General features: G+C 46.8%; 2 protein-coding genes across 6 annotated transcripts in view; both read right to left on the bottom strand.

The window, feature by feature from the left end:
- Nucleotides 1-697: 697 nt before the first annotated feature.
- Nucleotides 698-13,423, bottom strand: CDAN1 (codanin 1). 3 transcript variants are annotated; one of them, XR_005718725.1, is made up of 28 exons: nt 13,315-13,423; nt 12,592-13,079; nt 12,182-12,385; nt 11,816-11,985; nt 11,586-11,699; nt 11,425-11,503; nt 10,892-11,012; nt 10,604-10,713; nt 10,050-10,139; nt 9,070-9,145; nt 8,348-8,553; nt 7,925-8,045; nt 7,651-7,797; nt 7,386-7,552; nt 6,907-6,994; nt 6,572-6,661; nt 6,331-6,385; nt 5,986-6,119; nt 5,799-5,902; nt 5,376-5,534; nt 4,965-5,028; nt 4,718-4,796; nt 4,433-4,534; nt 3,139-3,246; nt 2,946-3,009; nt 2,603-2,784; nt 2,241-2,348; nt 698-1,496 (listed from the first exon to the last, which is right to left on the bottom strand). XR_005718725.1 is itself a non-coding variant. In XM_040226826.1 (28 exons), exons 1-28 carry the CDS (start codon nt 13,402-13,404, stop codon nt 1,371-1,373), a joined length of 3,693 nt encoding a protein of 1,230 aa, XP_040082760.1. In that variant the 5' UTR covers nt 13,405-13,423; the 3' UTR covers nt 698-1,370. The 3 variants fall into 3 exon arrangements, 2 of the variants coding, with proteins under 2 accessions (XP_040082760.1, XP_040082759.1); XM_040226826.1 differs by having other exon boundaries at nt 4,386-4,534; XM_040226825.1 differs by having other exon boundaries at nt 2,946-3,246; nt 4,386-4,534.
- Nucleotides 13,424-14,665: 1,242 nt separating this feature from the next.
- The window catches only part of TTBK2 (tau tubulin kinase 2), a 127,805-nt gene continuing 119,075 nt past the window's right edge, over nt 14,666-23,395 (bottom strand). For all 3 annotated transcript variants that reach the window (XM_040226816.1, XM_040226818.1, XM_040226817.1), the window contains one exon: nt 14,666-21,495. In XM_040226816.1, coding sequence (XP_040082750.1) covers nt 21,033-21,495 — 463 coding nt within the window. In that variant the 3' untranslated portion in view covers nt 14,666-21,032. The remainder of the gene's footprint in view (nt 21,496-23,395) is intronic.

The raw sequence follows: 23,395 nt of genomic DNA, 5'->3' as shown, positions 1-23,395 counted from the left end.
GGCAGAAGTGTGACTAGAGTGGTATGGGAGACATTCCCATTTTTACCCTTCTGTGCTGACAGGACCTACTGTAATGGCACACAGCAGACCTCTTTAGGCCCAGAGCCTCTTACCTAGGTAGCTTCCTTGGGTTGGAGACCTCTTTGACAGCTGAGAACTTTTCCTCTAAGAAATACACACACATGCACAGATTTTGTGTCACTTCAAGAGGGTTCACTGAGTACCCTTCTCCTTTCCCTGGCAGAGACTGAATCTCTCTGCACACACTGCCAAAGTAGAAAAACCATGAATTTTACAGGAATGAATTTAATGCACGTTATCAAAGTAGTGCTTTTTCTTAGAATCAGTGCACCATTTATAGACATGTAGAATGCTTCCGTTCTGAGTCAACTCAAACATTCCCAACTCCCGCCGCCCCACAAAAACAAGCATCCTAAGGGCTGGTGAGTAGAAATTTCACACATCCTAAACCTTTAAAGGGAGCTGCATGGAAGTCAGTACTGTTGGCAGTGAATTAATAAGGGCCCCAGGCTCTATGGCTTGCAGGTCTCACATACGGGAACATTTAGTGTCTGCTGAGTGGCCAAGCTACTAGGACAGCTCTACCCTGTCAATACCCACCTCCAAGCCCACCTGAGACTTCACAGCCTTCTATAGGGACAAATAAGGTAGAAATAACTAGACAAGAAGCCCTTAGTAAAGAAAACAGTTTATTTTAAAAAGCTCTAGTGTTCTGCCCGTGCTTGGCCCCTGGATGGAGCTAGAGTCAAAAGTTACTACCTGCACGGGACTGAAGGCAGGCAGGGTGCAAGGTAAAAGGCAGGTTTCTGTCGGGCAAGCCCCACATCTGTTGTACATTTTTAAGGAGATGGCAGTCCAGCTCCTGGTGGTAAGAAAATATAGACTCCCAAGATTCATGTTTAACTTTACTCACAAGTTAGGTAGAAGTCAGTTGCCTTTGTCATGATTTTCCAAACCACAAGGCTTTAAGAGATACTGGGGTAGCAGCAAGTGGGGCTCGAATCTTGTGTCAACAAGTCCCCATGGGTCATTTCACTTAGTTTCCAAGTAATAAAGCCAACTCTTCTTCTCCGGGACTGGAGTCTCTAGGTTTTTCCACCATAATCCTGAATCCAGTGACCCCTCCTTGTTCCTCTTGGACTTGGGATGGTGAGCCCTCCGTGGGATGCCAGGCAGCCACACTCTTGCTTCATATGTGAGCAGGAAGCCTAATGACAGACTGAGCTACTTCCACAGCAGCACAGGTCACATTGGGCACTTGGGGTGGCTCTGGGGCCTCCTCCTGAGGCACAGTCAGGCTGGGTTCCAGCGCTCTGGTGAGATGCCTAAAGTAGGGACACTTTCCAGCCCTAGCTCTGGGCCAGCACAGTTCCCCTGTTTGGCTGTACCAGTTCACAAGCTCTTAGCTGGGGTTCTGGTACATGGGGCTCAGCTAAAAACAGGTTGAACAGTGTTGCTAATTCTTCAGAGAAATCCTGGAATAAGCAGAAAGGTGACTGAAAAAGCAGACACATAATTCTAAATTAATCCCGAATATGAAGCCCTAGCTAAGCAGTGAGTAGACAACCCAGGTACTTTATTTTTCCCAGCTGCCTTCTACATGGAAATGGACTTGTCCTGTTAGTACTCTAGGACGCTCAAGTCCATCAGGGCGAGCCTCTATTGGGAGGCTCAGAGCCACTAATGAGTATTTCATATGCACATTATTTCATCTTGAAAAACCCCATAAGGTCTAAGTTATTCCCATTTTATGTAGAAACTACTTTGCCCTAAATCACATTAAGGACTGACCAAGCTTAAAATCCAGGTTATCCAGATTATAAACACCCACAGTTGGGAATTCCCTAGCAATCCAGTGGTTAGGACTCCACAGTTTCACTGCCAGGGCCTAGGTTCAATCCCTGACCCTGCAAGACAAGCAGTGTGGCCAGAAACAACCCCACCATCAGAGGGGTTTGCCAGAGGTATGCCATGCTTTCTCACTATCTGCCATCTTCCCTTCCTCCATGGACACAGTCATTCATATAACAGCTACTTAAATGTGAAGGAGGTGCCCCAGAGCAGCCATTTCATTTCAGGATGGTCCTCAAGACATCTGACAATATTCGCTGAGCTTCGGAAGATTCTCAGGATGCCAGGCCCTATCACCTGCCCCCCTTTCAGGATAAAAGGGACATGAGACCTATTCTCTCTCCAGATAGAATATGAAGACTTCTTACCGCTGGCCACTGGGTATCATGGAGGCTGCCCAGGCAAGCCTCTATCTCCATCCGTCTCATTAGACCTTTCTCTACCAGCTCCCGGAGCAAGAAGAGCAGCAGGTCCCACTGCAATACACATGGAGAAAGATCTCAGGGGCTAAGAGGACTGCACAGCGAGCCTGACACAGAGGACAGAGCTGCTGAGAGAGGAGGGGAGATGAGACTGAGGAGTCTCTCTCAGTGTACAGGAGAAAATAAGCACAGCCCCAGAAAAGGGGACTAAAGCAGCTAATAACATTAGGGGCAGTGGGTGTAAAAGATGACTGCAGAACCTTCTAAGAAGCCTGCCCGCCAGCCCCCATCCACCTTCTCCAGCTCACCTCCCTCGGCCGAGTGTCTGCCAGAAGTGCCACGTTTCTTGGCCTCAGCAGCAGCTGCAGTGGAACTGGCACCTGAAAGTCATCCTTCCACAGGGAGAGCAGCATGAGCAGGAGCCTTCGAGCCTGCCCCCTCTCCAGCTGGTGCTGTGCCGGAGGCCCCAGGGTGGGAATTTGATCTGCAACTGTGGAAAGAGAAAAGCCAAGCTTTAAGAAGTGGAGGCAGGGTCATGTGTCCCTGGGAGGAAGAAGAGCAGAAAAAAAGCTGTTTTCTAATCTTGCTTGTACCCAACCCAGAGAACTGGGGGATCTGGCAACAGAGGGCTGTGATAAAAAGGAGCCATACCAAGGAGGGACGCTAACTCCACAGAGCACTTTGCCAGATGCTGCTCAGCCGGTGGGCACAGGAACTGGGGGGTGAAAAACAGGAGACCCTGGACATTAGCACCATAATTCAAGCAGCAGCTCTGGGCCAGTGCAGCTCTGATTACCAAGCACCAGACAAGGATATGAAAGAAGAGCATCATGCCATGTCTCACCTGGCGGCACCGCAGCATCTGGCCCAGCTGACCTAGGAGCTGCTCCAGATACTCGGGGGCAACTCCCTCCTCAGGGTCCCGGGGCCCCACAGCCAAGGAGAGCACGTCCTGGAGAGAGGAAGGGTGGACAGAGAGTAAGGCTTCAGGCCAGGCCAGGGCCAAGGAGGCCACAGAGAATGTGGCTTGGGATGGGGATCAGCCAGTGGAGAGAGGCAGAAAGGAAGGCAGGGCTCTGGGGTGAAGTAATGGGCCAAGGTGCCCTTAGACTTGGGACTTGGGCAGGGCAGGGCAGGGCAGGACAGCACAGCTGGGAGAAGCAACCAAGTGGACAACAGAGGGAACAGATGGAATAGGTAAGCCAAGGGACAGTGTGCTGCCAGAGAGCTCGAGATGCCGTACCAAGCCAGTTCTGAAAGCATTTATGTCCTATCACATACATGTGGTATTTTCTGTCCCTCATGATTCTCCGTTCATTTTCTCAGGAGAGTCGAGGCCTCAGGACAGAAATCATCTGTGTATTGAAAACCAGTAGCTAACGGCTGCTGAGAGTTTCCTTCTCCATCTTATATACTCTCGAACTTGAGTCAGTCCTTATTACAACACTACTACCCCAGATCTGGGCCAGTTACTAGTTTAGGTCCCTGCCCCAACCACTCCAATTCTGCAGCAGAGCATGAAAACAGCTCCAGACAATTTGTAAATGAATGAAAGTGGCGGTGTGCCAATAAAATTTTATTTACAAAAACAAGCAGCAGGTTGGATTTGGCCCACGAATTGTTCACTGATTCCTATTCTAGACAGTATAAATTCTTTTTATCAAATTAAGAGCACTGATAGATTATTCTTACTGCCTGTAACCAAACAAGCATCATCTCCCACCTAGGAGAGTGTTTCTGAAATACTGTCCCAATACTGGGATGACTGTTTCCTGCTGCACTAGACAGCCGTTCCCTACTCCACTCCCTGTATCATCTATGTACCATGTACTCAGCCAACAATTTTCACATCTACCCTCTTCCCTTTCACCCTTTTGGGTGATTCAAGCACAAAAGTCAGAGAAAAGCAATTACTAAAACCATTCAATTCCATTTAGCCCTGCCTAACTCCATTCAGTAACAAAATGGAAACTAGCTGGACAACACAGAAAGCTGCTACACAAATACTGGAGCTGAGGAAGAAAGAAGGGCAACTAGGAAAAGAGCAGGGAGCAGGAGGAGGGGAGCCGAAGGGAGTAGGGAGCTGTGTACTTTTATCTCGGAGATGAGGTGGGAGGGGAGGGGAGCATGGTGCTCACAGGCACGGGAGCAGCCCCTCCGCTCCCCCCGGGCAGCTGGCTCAGGACCCTGGGCGCGAAGCGTGCGACTCACGGCCGCTTTCACCTCCCTTCTGATCAGTGCTGCAAGTCAGAGGGAGGACAGAGAAGGGTCACCAAGGCAGCCCTGCATAGGCTCACCATGCCAACCCCTGCCCTTCCCTGTTACCAACTGGCCCTGAGTCCTGTCTTCCCCCAAGTGGCCTCCAACTTCCTGCCAGTCCACTTGAAAAACTTGGTCAGTCACTCCCCTTCCCTGGACCTTACCTGTGATGTTGGCTGACAACCATGCACAGGCTTTCTCTGTTGCAAGGCTCACAGCAATGTTCTCTGCACTGCTTAGAACCTGTGACACAGAAGTAGTTTTGAGTCAGGGGCAAGTTAGGACAGTGGTGAATGCCCAAGTCCAGGACTGGCCCGCTCACCACCTCATGTGCATGTTGACACACACAGCCCCACAGCACTCCTCTCCCACCACCCCAGCCCACCACCCCCAGGACTACTTCCTACGTACAGCTGCCGGAGTCTCCTCAGGAAGCAGTGCCCTCACGGCACCTGGGCTCTTCTTTTGGCAGAACCTGAAAGGAGACAGAGGTCAGTGATGTCTGGAGACATCAGGTGGGTCCCTGAGTGCACCAACCCCCTTAGCTGGGAGAGCTCTGCCACAGGGGAGGGCATGCTCAGCTCTCTGGCCCAGATGCCAGGAGACTGGGCACCCAACCACATGCCTTTCCAATTCAACTCTAAACTTGGGTCCTTAAACCTCTAAAAACCAAGATAAGAGCCTACAGAGCAGGCAAAAATAGAATGACAAAAGCAGGGTGGGAGAAGACATGGAATAAACAATATAAGAAAGAAAAGAACAGGAAAGGAAAGGCTGAGAGAAGAGTGGAGATGAGAGGATCCAAACAGACTGGCATCTTACTCCCGCCCCTGGGTCAACGCCTGGGCCCCGTGAGGGCACAGCTGGGAACACAAGATCTCCAACAGCTGGGCTGGATCGCCTCCTCCCTGTCCCTGTGTCACCAGCTGCTCTTGAAGAAGTGACTCTGCCTGGCGCACGAGCTCTGCTACCAGTGTGGCCCTGCAGCAGGAACAGCAAGATTTTGAGGTAGCTGGAAAGGCTGAATTGGAAAGGGGCTGCAAATTCAAGCAAACCAGGTCAGAACTAACTTGAAAGAATGTTAGCCATTTCAGCCTTCCCCATCCCAGTGGGCCCCTGTCCTCTATTACCCGCTGTCCCCACCCCTCAGCTGACTTTCCTCAGTTTGGCAACAAGGTGTTAAAAGGGGGAAAAGGATAAGGGACCTGCAACACCTTCCTTCCCAACCTCTCAACTCAGACTCACTTGATATGCTTGACACAGTTAGAGCCAATTCTCTCTGCCACGAACTCCACGGTCCTGCGCAGGGAGGGCGGCTGGTTGTGGAAAAAAGCTTGGGCCAGCTGTGCCTGTGGGGAGGAGGGAGCAGTGCAGGGAAGGGCTCCCTTTCCCTTACCCATGAGGTGGCCCCTGCTTCCACCCTGCCCCTTACCTGCAGTCCCTGTGTGATCTGGGGAGGCTGGGCTCCCAGGCCCGTGGTGGTGGTGGGGGTGATTTTCCTGACGAGGCCTCCACTCCTTCCACTGCTGCCTGACACCCAGGAAGCGAGCAGTTTGCGGAGCTCTCCTGCATCAGAGAAGCCCAAGTGCTTAGTTCCAGAACTGTCCCACCCTCCCAAGCATCCAGACTAAGCATTTGTGGAATAGACAGAATGAGGCATCAGGGAGCGCCTAAGCACAAAACAAAGTACGAGGGTGCTGGGCCCACGGGATGCCTTTTGGGTACTCATGAAGGGGCAGGCCAAGGACCAAGGACCCTTGGGGAAGAGTATCCTCACCAATATAAGGGCAGCAAGTGTAGAGCAGCTGCTGGTCCACCACAGGCATGCTGTCCTGGGGGAGAGAATAGGTCAGTTTGGGGAAGGCAAGCTTCCCTTCCTCCCAGAAATGGGGCGGTCGGGTTAGAGAATTACGTGACTTCAGCCTCTATTCTGGCTTGTGTTTCTGGGCCCGCCGACAGGCAGGCTACCTCCTTTACTCTTGTGGTTCCCATGGCTCTGGCTGGACCCCAGTACTTACCAAGCCATGCTCTGAGGCTACTGTGTCCACCTCAAAGACATCCAACTGACCCTCTTCCAGAAAGAATAGGTCCTCAGGGACTGTGGGAATCTGGCAAGAGATTAGGGCAGTGCCAGCCAGCACTTTAGGGATTCATCACACCTCCAATCTCATGGTTCCAGGGTCTAGACAACCAGGTTCAAAGCCACCTTCCTATATGGCAACCCCATCCTTCCTCCTCTGAGCCTTTAGCGTCTGGTCCCGCTCTCTGTCAGAGTCCTACACTTTCCCTTTACCCATTTCCAGCCACAGAAGTCATACCCCCTTTCCCCAACCTGGACCCTCATTCCACCAACCTGGAAAAGCCAGCCTAGGACAGCAAGCAGCAACAGCTTGTTCAGGAAACACATCTCCCCTTCACTTTCCTTTGACAAGACCAAGCTCCTAAAAGGTAAATGAGGGTGTGAGTGGAATCTGTGCAATGAAAGAAATGGAATGGAGTTAAAAGAAAAAAAAGCTATCACTGGGAAGGTGATTCTCAAAAGGAGACCTAAAAGGGACTGCTGTTGTGTAGGCAACCATGTCTCATCACCTCTCCCAGATCTGTACTCACTCTTAGCTGGGCCACAGTAGGAACAGAAAAGGGCCAATCAAAGTGCAAATAACTGCCCACTGTCTGTCCTTGTGGATCAAGGCCTGGCCTTTCCCCTGAGGGTCAGCTACAGCTATGGAAGCACACAGGAAGCACAAGCTGCTTGGCCCTCTTCAAAAAGCAGCAGTCTCAGCAACATTCTCCCTGCACCCTTTTCTCAAGCCTTGCCCTCTCTTGACTCACCGATGCAAGTGTAGCAGGAGAGTGAAGATGCTGCGGTAATAGTCCAGCATGGGGACAATGTGGTCAGCAAGAGAAAGGAACTCCACCAGCCAGGGCACTGTGAGCACTGCTCGGCGTGCCCGCAGTCCCTGCTGCAGCAGAGCTCGCACATCCAGGACTGGGGGCACCTGGGAGGGCCAGGGTCAGTCAGGGGCTGGGGAAAGCCTTCTAACGCCATTGCCGTGCGGCTCCTCCCAGCTCCCTCCTTACCAGCGCCCCCATTCACCTGGCTCCTCAGGGACAGAATGGAGTCCTGGAGTTCACGGGTCGGGGGTGGTTCAGGCCCACGGTATGGCAGGAAAGCGACAAAGCCCAAGAATTTGGCCAGAAGCCTTAGGCTAAGCAGCACCACAGCAAACTGCCTCCGTTCACCCTGCAGGCCATCAAGAAGTAAGAGGTCCTAAGCATTAGGCTTCCAGAACAAAACCACATCTGTTACAGACTTCTTGAAAATATCCTTTCCCCTCTAAAGCAGAGCCTCCTTTCTTCTGCTTTCTAACCTGCCAGTCCACGTCTGACTCCCCATCCTCGTCACTAGGCTCAGGCTGAGGAAGGGCGAGGCTGTTGAGTTCTCGGATCTTCAAACTCAGACTGTCCATGAGATGCTGATTAAACTGGAAGCTATGAAGGGAAGGTGGAAAAAAGGTACTGGAAGAGGTGCAGGAAGGATAATAGAGGTGGTGTTCCAGACAGAAAGGCTCAGTAGGGCAGACATAGGAGGTCAAGGAACAAGGAGTTTACCTTCGTAGGTGAGAGAGTGAGAAGGGAAATGGAAGCAGGAAGTGTGGGTTAGAAGGAGGCCAGGCATCCCCCAGTCCCACCCGCTGACATTCCAGGCCAAGAAAAGCAAACTCTTGCCCTTCTGGGAACACAAACCTCTTCGGGCCTCTGCCCCCACTCTTGGCAAGACAGGGGACCTTTACCTGCTGGCACTCAAGATGAAGTCCCTGAAGAAGCCCTGACAGCCTGGGAAGGTAGGGGGTGGGCAGGGGCCCCCACTGCTCTGAGGGGCTACAAGCCGTTCCTGTAGGCGCCGCAACCGCCCCAGCTTGTCAGCTCCAAGCATATTTAACACATCCGGAGCCTCACCCAGGACAGTGCCCCCAGCACCACCAGGACTCTGACACATCTGGGGCAGGGGGAGGAGAGAAATTGATAAACCAGTGAGTTTTTCTGGAAAGAAGGGGTGAAGAAAATGAGGAGGAAGCAGTGAACAATATGGGATGCCCACCCTATATTGTGTGCCATAGATATATTTTTTGAGGTCTGTGTTATATTCTTATTTTTACAGGTGAAGAAACTGAAATTTTAAGATTCAGCATCTGCATAGGGTCACGAGGATTTGAAACCAGACCTAACCTTGCACTCTTTCTACCACACCACAAAGCAAGGGCAAGAAAGCAGGGAGGGACTGAAGGAGGGCCAGGAGAGCTGGGTGTGTGAGGGGGCCCACGGAGGCAGGAGGTGTAAGGCATGAGAGCGCTCTGGCTCCCAAGCTCCCACCACCACCCAAAGAGCAGAACTCTTGTTCACTCTTCAGCCAAGGACCTGCCTGTTCTCCTGTCCTGTCCCAAAGTGCAGCCATTCCTTGGCACCTATAATACACACTGTCCACTGGAGACAGATCTCCTGCTGGAGCAATTACCTGGAGAAGTTGTTTCTGGAAAAGTCGAACAAAATGGCTGTGGCTGCAGGCCGCAGAGAGTTGACCCATCATGGCTCTGAGGAATAAGAGGCAGGGATGGAGTGTGATGGGAGGAAGAGGGGGAGAAATATCTGAGAGAACAAGCCAATCCTTGAGACTTTCAGCCCTCTCCCAGGGGCTTGAGCAGCCTTCTACCAGAGCTGGCTGGCACAAGGATATGGGAAAAGGTAAAGGATACTTTCCTTAACACCAAGATCCCTCAAGGCTAGAGATACACTTACTGAAACTGTCAGTCGCTCAGTCATGTCCGACTCTTTGCCACCCCATGAGCTGTAGCCTGCCAGGCTCCTCTGTCCATTGGGATCTCCCAGGCAAGAATACTGGAATGGGTTGCCATTTCCTTCTCCAGGGGATCTTCCCGACCCCGAGACAGAATCTGGGTCTCCTGCATTGCAGGCAGGTTCTTTACCATCTGAGCCCCCAGGGAAGCCCTGAATCTTACACTTAACCAAACATGAAATGAGACCACCCTTCTCTTCAGTCTACACTGACTGCCAGTAAGCTTCATGACCAACGTGGATGGGAGATCACCGGACAAGAGGGTATTCTTTCTGTATCCTAGTTATCCAGCTATGCAAAGTTATCTGTATTGTCAGATTAGATGATGGAGAAAACAGAGGTTGGAAAGGGTCTAAGCCAGTAACGGGCAAAAACTCACGCAACCTGGAATAAGAGTGTTCCACTTTATCAATCATTTGCAATCACAGAGCAAGTATAAATGATTTCTGAGTAGAAGGAGTTGGAGAAATAAATCCCTTTTGAGTAGAGGCAGAGGTGGCAGTAACTAAGAGATTAAGGAAGACAGAAAACAGCTTTGTGCTAGAAGGAGTTCGGGTTGGGGAGAGAAGCCTTTCTCTAATCAGTTACCCAAACACCACTAAGTTGCTCACTGCTGGAAGCAGGAAAAAGTGAGCACATACCTGATCCTGCTGCCCAAGCCCTTCTCAAAATCCCAGCCAGGCTCCTCATGGCGATCTTCCCACTCTCGAAGTACCTCGTAAAACACATCCCTGGCAGACACATAAGATGTCTGATCAACTGAAGCACAGTTGGCTTAACTCATTCTCAGGAGTGCCTTCTCTAGCTCAGAACTGTAGACAGGACCATTCACAGCTCCATTGCTTATCCTCTCCAAGGTTCTCTATGTGATAATCCCACAGACCCGAGAGCAGTACACCACATGCTTCACTTGCTTCTGTGGGCAGTTAAGGCTGATCTGGCACTCTCATCTGAGAACCCTGTGGCCAAAGTCATTACACCTGTGAGAAAGCTGCTACTGTCAGAGGTGCGAGTCCATGGGCGTGAAAGAGAATGAGGCTAAGTGGCCCTTAAGATGTTTGCTAGGAAGGGCCTGGTGGTGCTAAACTGCACCCGTTAGTGCCAAACACCTAGCTTCTATGAAAACAACATAGGCTGCCTATCCCGGAGAAAATGCTGCTTCATCCCCTCCCCCAGAGTCCCCTTTTCTTGTCACCTCTGTTTTTTGAAAGTATGAAAGGCTCGGTCACTGGAGAAGTTAGCACGATTGTCAGTTTCTGGCTGAAAGGAGACAGCTTGAGCAGAAGGTGGCATCGCCAGAGAGACCTAAAACAGTGACATTAGGGACTGAAAGCAGAGTTCACGCTCAGAAAACTTCATCCCCATATTCTAGTCCAGAGTTTTAGGCCACATGACACTACAGTGGTATGAGCTGGGCCGCCTGAATTATGAGATTGGGAAGGGTCAGATCCAGGCTAGAAGATGTCTAAGATGGGGTCACTACCTTGGCAACACTGCCCTCATAGGCAGCTCGGAGGCGACCTTGCAGAGCCGGTGAGAAACACAGTAACCGCTCATTCTCAGCCAACAGCTTCAATGTCCCTTTGTCCAGGTGGGAGAGAACGCTACAGGGATAAGAGCACACATGACTGAGAATGGGACAGACTGCAAATACGCAGTTGGCATCTGCACACCACACAGTGTGTTACCTGGAGCACAGAGCAGGTACATAAAGAAAAGTCATGCGCCAAGGATTAAAGATGATAAAGGGAAAGGAAACAAGACTCTATGGAGCAGCTAATGACAGCAAAGCAGAAACAGTAAATAAACCCAAAGGTCAGCTACCAAGACTACTGGGGGCAGTTTGATTCTTTCAAGGGCTAAATTCATAGCTTTGACACGAAACTGAAGGGTTACATGTAGGAAAAGGTCTAGGGTCATTACATCTATGTCAAGCACAAGCATGCTCCCGAAGTAGCCAGAGAATCAAGTGAATAATGCGAATAAGGTTCAAATGCCTCAGCTGGGGAAACTTACTGAAATTGATGTTCCAAAACCTGCACTGCAAAGAAGACACAATCATGGACACTCTGGAACAGAGGGCTTTCCAGGGAATCTAGAAGGACAGTACCAAGCTGTTGGTTAAAAACAATTTCATTTCAGGACATCATTTCTCAAAAAGAGGCTTGTTCACCAACCTACAGCTCCCGGAGTTGGTTCAAGGTCACTGTCTTTGGCAGCCACCATCCTCCGGGCAGTAAGGAGCTGAAGGACGAAGAAAAGCTCCAAGAAGAGGTTTGGTACCAGGTTCTCTGGTTAAAAAGGAAACTCCAGGGTATTGAACGCCAGTCAAAACAAAGGCTCAGTTCAATTCTTTTACCCTGTAGTTCTACAAGTGTCCTCATTCCAGGGCTCTGCTCTCACTCACCTGCAATGCATGAAGAGTAGACAAGGGCAACCAGCTCCAGGCGGTGGTGGGCAGATACTCTGGCAGGGTCAGCGGGTTCAGCTGTGAGGTGTCCTGTCCAGCTGGGGTGAGGAGATCCTGGTTCTAGGGTGGGACAGGCAGGAGTAGGTGACTGCTGCAGCTGCTTAGAGCTACCGGGGAAAGAGAAATGTCATGAGCAGTCACCATGGCTTGCCCTCCACAGCCACACTCAGGTTCCTTAGAGACATGTCCACAGCCCAGGAAACAGACCCAGGGTTCCCAGGAGACAAATTAATCACAGGGAAAAGCCCTGTAAATCCCACCCCCCAAAGAAAGCTGACATCCCCAGGAGCAGCAAAGCCATACCGCTCCTTCCTGAGCATCTCCCGCTCCTCTTGCAGACTTCTGCACCCTGAGGGAAGCCCATGGCCCCAAGGGCTAGTGTCTAGGACTGAGGGTTGGGAACTGGGAACACAGCTGATTGGGGGTGAGGTGAAGCAAGTCTTGGGCTTGGAAAGTGATCGCTCTTCGCTCACTGGAGTTGGGTTGATCCTGCGGGAAGGCTTGGTCCTGTTGAAGAGTAGCCATAGGTTTTCCTAATTCCCATCTTCAAACATCTCCCCCTCCACCATAACATCTAGCACCCATTGCCCCTCACCACGCAGATATTTCACCCCCTACTTTCTTGTCATTACCACGCTCTACTACAGAGCACCCAGCCTTAATTTTTTAACTCCCCTAGCAGAGCCATATTTTAGAGGAGGGCTAATTCTCACCCTGCAGAGCCGGGGGGAACGGAGCCCACGGGAGGGAACTCCTCCAGGTTGCTGAGGTTTGGCGGATCAGAGCGCGCGAGGCTGGGGCTGCTGGGGCTGCCAGAGTTCCTGGGCCTCCGGCCCCCGGCCCAGGGCAGGCACTCCCCGCTGACCCCCTCCTCCGGGCCTCCGGGGCCGCGGCCTCGCTCGCGGGCCGGCCCCGGGCCCCGCCTCCTGCCCCCACGGCGGGCCGAAGGGGCGTCAGCAGCGGTGGCGCTCGAAGCCTCGATCGGAGGGAAGAGCTGGTTGCGCGCTCCGCGGCCGCCCCGCGGCGGGCCCCCGGATCTCCCTGGCAAGCCTGTCGAGGAGCCCGGGGCCTTGGCGGGGGTTGGGGGGCCCTGCGGGAGGACGCGGCTGCTCTGCTCCCTCAGGAAGTTCAGCAGGAATGGCACGAATTCCTTCCGCAGTGGCCGAAGTGAGCTCAGCGCGGCCGCCTCCCGGGGGTCATCCTGAGGGAGAAGTGGCGAGGGGAGAGAGAGTCAGTCAGCTGCCAGCCCGGGGCCGCGCGCAGCCGGGGCCGCAGGGCGCGCTGAGGGTGGCGGGCGGCCGGGGCAGCGGCCCCTAGTTGGAGCGCACTCGGCCCCGGCTGACAGCCAGGCACTCTGGAGGAACGGGACGGGAGGAGCGGTATCTCCCGCGGGAAGCAGCTTCAGGCCAGGCTGGGGGGCGTGTCGGCGCTGTTACCTCCGAACTCTGGGCGCTGCGCGCGATCCACCGCACAGCGGCTGCGACCGACAGCTCCTCTCGCAGCAGCGACTCCAAAACGGCCGCCATCCCGGTCAGGGCGCTCTGAGGCGACTGCGCAGGCGCCGGCGCGCCACGGGCGCCCTGGGAAGGGCGGGGCCGGCGCCGCTGGGCGACCGTTGGGCCGCGGGGCGGAGGGGGCAGGGCCAGGGGCGGGACCGGGGCCGCCGCCGCCGACGGCGGGGCTTCCCCGCACTGAGGCTCGACTTGGGCCTTGGCTCAAGGCCTTGGCTGGGTCCGTGGTTCCTGACAAGAGGCCCGGTGGCCCGCCAAGAGCAGCGTACTGCCGGGACTCGGGGACGCGGCGGCGAAGACCAAGGGTCCGGGAGAGCGGCCGGACGGTAAAGGTGAACTATTCTTCGGAGAAGATGCCTACGTCTTCTACGATAAGCACATTCTTTTCTTTCAAGTTTTCTAGATTCAATCGTCACTACCCTAAAGAAATTACGATAAAGTTTGCTTAACTTCATTTTGACCTTGCCTTTCTCAAAAGCTGAGTTTTCAATCCACTGCCCACTTGTTTTCCAGCACTCACCAACAACTGATCGATCATTTAAGACTTTAAGACGGAGGGGCTTTTTAGGATCTTCAGCCCACAACCCTTAAAAGTGCCCCAGGCCACCCTGCACACAGAATCGCCGTCTTTATTACCCCTTATACGTTACACAAGGTTAATAATTCAGCTACTTTGCAGTTAATAGGCATACACATGATTAGTTTCTGGTAGCTTGTTATTTCTTAATTTTCCTTATTTCAAAAAATACGAGAATCACCTCTTTGCTGCTCACTGAGAACTCAAGAAAGGGACACCGGGCTGAGAAAAACAAATGGCACTAACATTCCAGGCCAAACCAAATCAGGAAAGGTGAAGCAGTGCCCGCGTGAAAGCCTCCTGAGAGGTCCCTTGGTTCAAAGGACAACGAAAAAGAGGGGATGCTGGAAAGCAGAAATCACTCCAGTGATACAGGGACGTTTCCTGCAGAGAAGGGAAAAATACCTCCAACCAGCGATACAATGATGGGTTGAAACAGAGCTTTTTAACGCTTTTAATTTTATTACATGGGGAACCCTCTCCTCATATCTGTGAACCCTGGTTGTTGTCTGCAGGGGAAAACGAATACCTAGTTTCTATTCCAGCGCTGCTTTTTCTAGGTCACTTCTGGATGTGGTACTGCATTTATAGAACATTTTCTGCTCCCTGTTGATCTTGTGACCTCTGGTGCATTCAATAACCATTAAATTAGAAAAATATTTCCTACTTCTGAAATCCAAACCATCACACAACTAGAACTAGAGTTTGCATGCGGAATGAATATTTTATTACTAGATTATAAAAATAAAATACAAAATAATTTTAAAACAGAACTTAAAACACTGTACAAAGCTTTAATATGATACAAATGGGAAAATTAAATAAATAATTACACTTTTATGTACAGATGGCCTATACAAAAGCACTCATGTTTCTGCCAATACTCTATGTCCTTGGTTGCCTGAGCAAAAATGCATAAAGAGGGCTGCTTGGAGGGGAAAGAGATACAATACAATACCTTTGGAGGTATTTCAAAGAGCAAGTTTCTCATCACTGATTTCATGAAGAGAAGAAAAGGAGAAAACTACGGAACTGTTAAATTACTCTAACTTGTCTTGCTCGATGAGTGAATTCTTCTGGTTTGTAGTTCCATCTGATTTAAAAGATGCCAATAGTTAGAAACTTTCAAGATTTACATCTAATTCAAAATTAGGTGCTTCTCAACTCTTTTTTCCTAAAAGCTGTAAACTTGTAAGTAAATGACCTAATGACATCAGCACTTGGTTATTTTAGGAAAGGAGTCAGGAGGGGAACCAGGAACTGCATGAGAAGTGAGGAAGCGCGAGCCTGGGTCATCCGTTCTTTTCTTTCTCAGTTCACAAGTTCACACAATCCAATTTCAGAGCCCCAGTGGTACATGTTATATTTCCTTCAGCTTCCTCTATTTGTATTTCTGAATTAGTGAACTAATTTCTCTAACTGGTGAATAGTTTAGAAAGAAAAAAATCCCAAGGGTTTTCCCTTCCCTGTGTTGATCCCTAAAATATACTCTGGTAGGTTTGTTTATCCCTTGTGGATGAGAAGAACACCCAGGGATGGTGAAGTGCCATACAGGAATTTTTAAGGATTTGAACTGTATATTTTAAGGGGTGGGGGGAGGAATATATGGCAGGGGTAGTCTATATAAAAATTAGGTTTACCCAGTGTTTTTAACTTGGTGACTGAACACTTATGTACACAACATGAAACAATTAAACTACTGAAAAGAAAGAGAAAATTTCCTATCATTAGTGTGTAAAATTATGTCAGCAAGTTCTATAGTCACATGGACTCAAAGGTCTGCCTCATGGAATCCCATTCTCTTGGTCAAAGAAACCAGAATCCCTGGCCCAGAGCATCTGAGATATACACTGTGCCCATACTGTCACTTCAATTAAAGAGGCAAATCCTGTTAAAGTTTCACAGGGCAATGAAGAAAAATACCTCACTTCCTTTACATGTCTCCTTAAGACCAAGAATCCAGCAAGATCTATGGAAATAATCATTAAATCATTACTGAGTAAAGGTTTTTACTTGTCTCTTTAGTGTTTTAAGATTATGTATCAGGTCAAGGTGACTTTGGTCTTGTCACATACTCTGATTTTCGGATCTGCTTAAGGGAAGTAATTAAACATCAAGATTATGTTAGTTTTAAAATTTGGAACAGATAACCACAACTGAACTAGAAAATATACTGATGGGTCAAGAATATAATATAATCATTTCAAGAATTTGAGGTGTGTAGCATCCAAATTTCCCTTTAAATCAATAGGGGGATCCTTGTCCCATTTGCTGGAGTTACCTAAGAACTACAGGAATTCCCCATTTATTGCCTGCAGTTCTCCCTAGCAGTGCTGGCAACAGATTCTGCAGTCTCCTGAGTCTAACTGGCTTAAATTTCTCATGATTCCAGAGAGACAGCCAAACTCTGGAGAATATCCAATGATATGTTTCCACACTACTCCCACATCCTTGAATTCTATACCAGAGTTCTACTGGATGATGTGGGACGTCCTAACAACCACCTGGGGTTTCCCATGAACTACTTTCTGTATGGTCTGTGGATTAGAACTGCCTCTTGTTCCCATCTCTAAATTAAGGTCTAAATATGCACCTATGATTTCTGAACTTGGGTAAATATTGACATGTGAGGATGACCACAGTGGTTACATGCCTTAATCCTGAATACTTTGTTAGAACACAGATGATGTTCTGCAAACAACTGTCTATAGTACCAAACTCAAGAAAATTAAACAACACAGTTGTCATCAACCATTCTATCTCCTCAGTGATACAGGTGCTGAAATATCTCTCCTTTAGGCAAAGTCCCAACACATGTGTGGCAAATACACATAAACAGAAATGGGCAGATTTTAAAACAGTGAATGCATATAACTTAATTCCAAAACATATAAAGATGACAAAAGAAATAGTTCCCTAACATATGTCACGCTTTGATATCAAGGAATGAAAAAGTTTTAAAATGTGAAAATTTTTACCTTCAAGGCTAAATCTAGACTTATCTACAATAAATGTGTTTTCAAGTAGCCAAAGTAAGATGCATTTTTCCCTTAAGTCACTAAATTCTGAATTCTGGATCCTTTTTCTCCTATCACCAATTCTAATGTTAGATTAAGAATGTAGTTCCTAGAACAAAGAATCCTCTGCTCTTGAGGGAAGAAGCATCTGTTTTTAATTCAAAGCTATTGGATATATAAAAACTAGTTATGGTTTTAACTATCTGTGTCTGGGTTTATAAAACATGCACCAACATTTTTCCTTGTCAATTAAATATAACCATAGAAACATTCACATAAAAATCTGTGGCCTGGAAGGAATCTCTGATGGTTACAGAAGAACCTCAAGTTCCTGTAGTGGCTAAGAGTGATAGAGAGACACTGCACCCTAGTCCACTGGATTAGTAAACAGCTGAGATTTGTTCAGTGTTTCAAAGCAAACAATACAGAGTGGATAATGGCAACAGTGGGTCTCAATTACCATTTTGCTAGTTATTTAGCACTTGATTAACTTGCACCTTAAAAAAAAAAGTTTCACTTCACAACATGCAACTTAAAAGCAGAATGTAACTATGCTGCTGTCAGCAAGGCCAGCCTGCACACCATAGTTGAGAGCAACAGTGTCTATTTAAGACTCACCATTCAAGCATGTTTATAATCTGTGCTTTACAGTTAAATTTGATATGACCCAATTTTCATTCTTTGTTCACTATACGTTGAAGTTAAATGCCTTTAAGCTGTGCAAAAGACTGCTGTGTGGAATTTTAATATTTCAAACAATCTATACACCCTGGAGATTTGGCAGCATAATTTAGGAGTAAGCTATCTAAGTAGACTGAGCTATGGCTAATTTCATCTTCTGCTCCACCCAAGTAATTCCAGAGACTGGACAAGGGAGGGTAAGGGCAAGTGTGACAAGGTAACTAACCATTTTGTTGTGATAGGAGAATCTAGGAGGCACTTGGTTTTCAAAAGGTAATTTTAACTTCTTCCCCATACTACTCTTAATATAGTTTGGCTTGACTTTAAAGGATAGCCAAGTCCTGATTTTAGACTAACCAAACTGGTTCAGAATTACTTGGGTGACCTATGTCACTGAAATGTGAAATATGCCACCACTAAAAAAAATAATAAATTTAACAAGAACAATAACAACAAAACCCAATTCATTTTCTGTATCATATAGAAATAAAAACAAAAACCCTTGTGCCAAAAGTGCTTTGCTCAGGGCTGCCAACTTCTCTTTTTAGCCCAAGACATCTAAAACCATAGAGTTTTTTTTTTTTTTTTTTAAAAAGCAGAGTAAATCACTATACAAGACAGTCCTTTTAAGTGGATATATTGATACATGAGATATAATTAGTCTTTTTTGAAAGTGTCTGAGCAGAAATATCTTTGGTTAACTCTTTCTCTATGTGCAAAATAAAACATTCTTACATAGCAAAGTTTTCTCTCTCTGGATCTTGAGTTTGTCAGTGCCATTTAGAAAAAGGGGCAACACAGTGGAAAAGTTGGGAGAAAAACGGAAGGACTCAAGAAAGAGAGAAAACATTCAGCTGCCATGTTGTCATCACTATCAGGTTTAACTTCTAGCAGAGAAGTGCCCGTAAGAAATAAAATAGCACACTTCATACAGTTTGCAGCCTCATCAGTTTTTCGAATAGTTACCACAAGCACATTTCTGATTAGAGGGGTCAGGATTAAAGCTGGCTACTTTTAGCACAATTTTGCTAATACAACAGGAAAAACAAGATAATTTCTTAATTACAGATTACTTCTTACCTCCACCCCGCCCCTGACAAAGTGAGATGAAAAGAAGAAAGCAGAATGGTAATTTTTAAGAGATTAAAAAAAAAAAATCTATAGTAGACCCATGATTATCAACCCAGTTTATCCACTCTAACCATAGGAGAGAATTATGTGATTAACATGACAAACCTCTCAATCAGTATTACAAGCTGTCTTAGTACTTTTTCCCCTATTAAAATTTTTTTAAAATGAAAATTAAATAACCTATCTTGGCCTGTTAAAGACTGCCAACCTTTGCACTATATACAAGGAAGGCCAAAAGAATCTCAAGTGTCACATGCCAAGAACAGATTTTCAGAAATGAAGACAGGCAAGGCCCAAGTGTACACGAGGCACACAATAAAAAGCAATCTCACCATCTGTGATCTTGAAATTACAAATGGAGAATGAGAAAGAATGAGTTTATATAAGCATAAGTTTCTCTATATATTTATAAATATTTATATAATTTACCATGAAGACATGCAAGTAGTGTTTTAGCAACTATTATACAATATAATACAGAATGATTGGTCTTCCAATATTACAGTTGCTTTAGTTAAACAGCAAATATGTCTTATCTACTGCATTCCTCTGTAGTCTTGAAACTGGAGAGAAATTAAGATTCCACATTATGCTACATTTCTTATGGGAGACCATATATGCCTCAACAGTGTTTTGAATTTTTTGTTTGTTTTTTTCAAAAAGCTCGACACACATAAAGAGAACAAGAAAAGTTCAGTCAGTGCAGCTTCAGGGCAGCTTTGATGCAGCATTAGAATATGTTCACTTGGTGAGGAAATATCTTTCTTTTTCTGTTTTCCAATTCAACCATATTAGGTTTGGCAGCAAACACAAGGTCAAAGCGAAAACACAGATGTTTGCTAGAAGGCAGATTTCAACAGCAAGCAGACCAATTTACCTGACCTTAATGAGGTCTTTACAACACAAAAACTACAAAGTATAAAAGAGCTCATTTAAAAAATCTAGTCTAATGTAACTTTGATTGATTCCTCTTAGCAAAGAGTGAGATCAGAATAAATATGATCCTCCTTACGGCTTTATAAATTAAGTGTAAATCAGGTCAAGAAGCCCAAATATTCAAACTAAAACACAGGAGGTAAGCAGGTAATAACACCTTAAAAGATAAATACCCTAAATTTATTTCCTCAGGTACTCATTCCTTATTGGCTAAACATACAAAATACAAAGTTTGATAATTTTAAGCCTCATTGTACCTAATTTCTTCCTATGTTTCTTTCTAAAGCTCTGAAAGCATGAAGTCACATTCCACAGTGATGTCCTTTCCTGGTACTGTCTTGGAGGCTGACAGTAGAAAGAGCTGGTACCTAGAATGTTTAAGGAAGCAAGGTCTGCTACTCTGGTCAGTGTTCCTTCCACAAGGAGGAAACTAACAGAGGGAAGAGGGTTCTTCTATCTCGAAGAGTATTACTCTACACTCTGTCCCTCTCCCTAAAGCACTAAAGCCTGCAAAGTAGTTCTATTTAGACTTTTCCTTCCTTTACCTAAATTTCACCAGTTATTTTTCACAATAAAAATATACTAAGAACTGTTGCTCCAAAGATAAATATTAGGAGATTAAAAATAATTGGATTTTAAATTCTTAGCATGTGCTGCTAAAAGCATATTAGAATGTGTTAAAATAAGAGAGACTGGATCAGGTGTAAACACTAACTTTAAAAAATGTGAAATCCAAGGAGGGTACTAGGAATGACTCAAAGTAAAGGTGTGAACTCTCAATACATTAGGTAAACACACCAGCCCAACGTATCCAAGCACTTGCTCCCCAGCACACACTTCCCACATACTCTTAATATTGGACTTAAAATTTGACTCTCCAAGGTTGGGAAGCTTGGAAAGCAAATACTAGAAGTTTCACTTTTGCTATATAATCTTTGAGTAGAGCCTTGATAAAAAAGCAGGCCATACCCCTTAAAATCCCAATCCACCACCTACCTTCAACATTTTTGTTTGGAAGGAATCTAAAAACAGAGTTCATTTAACCAGTTTCACCTCCTTCAATTTTGCTGGATGGCCCCTTCCTATGCAAAGACACTGATTCCTGATCTGCTTGCTGCCTGCCTTAGGTAATTTCTTATCATATATTTATATCTTCTTATAAATAATTTATCATGTTACTTTCTTTTGTGGGAGAAGATCAACACTGATTTTTTTCTTTTTTAAATAGACAGTACAGGGACACACATGCATCAGATTTAGGAGGAAGATCGCACACCTTTCAGAGAGACGCAGCCCAGCTCCTATCTGCTGAGTTTACTGGCTGACTTACTCTTCCCTGGGGGGGCTTTAGCGCTGGCTGAGTGGTGGTGGAAGCTGCCGGATCCTTTCAGGCCATTCTTGCTGGGTTTGCAATGCTCCTGTTGGCAGGACCTCCTGGAGGAGGAAGATCCCGAGTGGCTGGGAGGTGACTTGCTTCTCCCCAGATGTGGGGATGAACTCCTCTGGTCATGGTGGGGCCGTCCAGCCCGAGATGGTGAGGAACTGGATGTGCGAGGCAAGGAAGAGCTTCGAGGAGAGGCACTGGGGCTCCTGCGAGGGACAACTGGACTCTTGGGTGGTGTTTTTGGATTGTGAGGGGTTCCTGGACTCTTGCACTGCGTAGTGCTCCGGGGTTTCTGAGATCCATTTTGAAGAATTTGGGCCAGGCGGGAGAAAAGGTCTGAGTCAGAATTGCTACTCCCTAGGACTTTGTATCTGCGGAGCCTTAAAAGAACAGAGAATAATTAGTTTCATTTTAATTCACTTCAGTTGAGACTAGAAAAGTCACAGTGTCCCCAGTCATAATATGTATGTGTGTGTGTGTGAGTCGCTCAGTCGTGTCCGACTCTGTGTGACCCCATGTGTGACTCTGTGTGACCCACCAGGCTCCTTTGTCCATGGGATTCTCCAGGCAAGAATACTGGAGTGGGTTGCCATTTCCTTCTCCAACATGTAATATGTACGATGTGAGTCCAAATCAGGAAACAGAGGACACAGAGTTACTCTTCCATGTATTAGTTGTATAAACCCTGGACAAGTTACTTAACCTCTCCCAGCTTTGAATGTGAATATTATCTCACAGGGTTACTGAGCAGTCAAGTGCTGTAAAGTACTTAACTGGATGTCTGCCATCCAGAAACACTACATGTTGTTGGTCCCCTTCCTCTTAGAGCACATTAGCTCTTCCCATTTCAGGATATTCTTAATGAAATGTCTCTAGCATGTTAGCACATGAGAGAGAGTAATCTATTTTGTTTAAGGCTTCTAGGACAGGAATTCTACAGGCACTTATGCAAACATTAAACTCTACAAAATGTCTTCAACACCAACTATACTCACCAATACCAGGAACTGCAGATAAAAATATATTTCAACTTCTTTAATAATTTCCAAAAGAAAAGAATAGTTTCTGGTTTCTCTGGGCCTCAGTTTCTACCCCTCACAATAGCCTGTGATTCAGGAGAGCTGGGTTTGGGGACTGACTGCCTCTCTTACTAGCAACCAAGCTTGGGCCCAAAATTCCAAATATAGAAAATATTCATATGAATAGCATGTCTCTTCTGCCCTAAATGTCTTTCTGTCTGGGCCTATCTAAAATTCATTCAGTCTAAGAATTTAAACCTCAAACTGCTGACATGCCACTCCTTACAAAAGGAACCAGAAGAAACACTCCTAAGCTGTAGAGACCCCTCAGGATGCAGGGGACATAATAGCCACACCACCATCATGGGCCAGAACAAGTTACTGTTTTTTTTCCCTCTAAATTTTCTCTCCTCTTTCTTTCCCATCATCTACCTGTACTGACAAATGACAGGAATTCATTCTGGTTAAGCCTAACTTCATGGATCTTATAGTAAAACTAGAAGAACAGAGTAAGACAATGCCGCTGTGCCAGGACCTGTGTGGGAAAGCTGAGTTCCCACTGAATTCCCCGAGTTTCAGGCTGGTCAGCTGTGTAGTATCTGACACAATGCCACATGTTTGGCTTTGTTATCAAGTTACCAAGTTCGTTCTTCTAAGGGACATGCAAACTTCTAAATAGTAGATTATAATTAAGATTTGGACTTGAGCTGCAGTCCAAAGCAGCTCAAGCCATAGATATACTATCTCTATTAAGCACAGACACCAAGCAAAAGAGAAGCGGGGGATATGTGAATACTGTTCATGGAATCATCTTTTTAAAATGTCTCAGCTAAATGACTGCTGTTTATTCATCACCGTTTTTCCTGTTGAAGTTTAGTCCCATGGTCATTTCAAGTCCAAGAAACCCTAAGGCAAGTCAGAACTGAACTTTCTTTAGTAAGGATAACAACTTCTGCTGAGTAATGATACAGATAGAACCTCATTTTAATATACTTCAGAAATCTTTGTAACAGATGGAGTCCTATTGTGTTATCTAAAACAGGCTATAATTTTCATGTAAATTTATTTTGATGTTCACTTTGCTTTTGTTAAAAGACTATCCTTTCACTTTCTTCTCCAAGGGTTTAGACCATTCTACTTTGTGAAAAGTGAGTAATGGCTCCAAGGAAAGCACTCTTAATTGGTTTATTACTTCCCAATTATTTTCTCCTCTTCAAAATAAAATCACTCCCTGGTCAACTACAAATAAGAATATTTCAAT

The sequence above is a fragment of the Oryx dammah genome, unplaced genomic scaffold (assembly GCF_014754425.2).
Source record: "Oryx dammah isolate SB20612 unplaced genomic scaffold, SCBI_Odam_1.1 HiC_scaffold_26, whole genome shotgun sequence".
Taxonomy (NCBI): domain Eukaryota; kingdom Metazoa; phylum Chordata; class Mammalia; order Artiodactyla; family Bovidae; genus Oryx; species Oryx dammah.
Note: the sequence above shows the minus strand (reverse complement) of the source record. Positions and strands in the feature narration are given on the sequence as shown.

Coding starts and splice junctions, on each gene's coding strand:
- CDAN1 (XM_040226825.1), bottom strand. CDS start 13,404: ATGGCGGCCGTTTTGGAGTCGCTGCTGCGAGAGGAGCTGTCGGTCGCA. Junction 4,797..4,964: donor CTGAGGAGACTCCGGCAGCT/GTACGTAGGAAG, acceptor TCTGTGTCACAG/GTTCTAAGCAGTGCAGAGAA. Junction 2,349..2,602: donor CAGACACTCGGCCGAGGGAG/GTGAGCTGGAGA, acceptor TGTGTATTGCAG/TGGGACCTGCTGCTCTTCTT.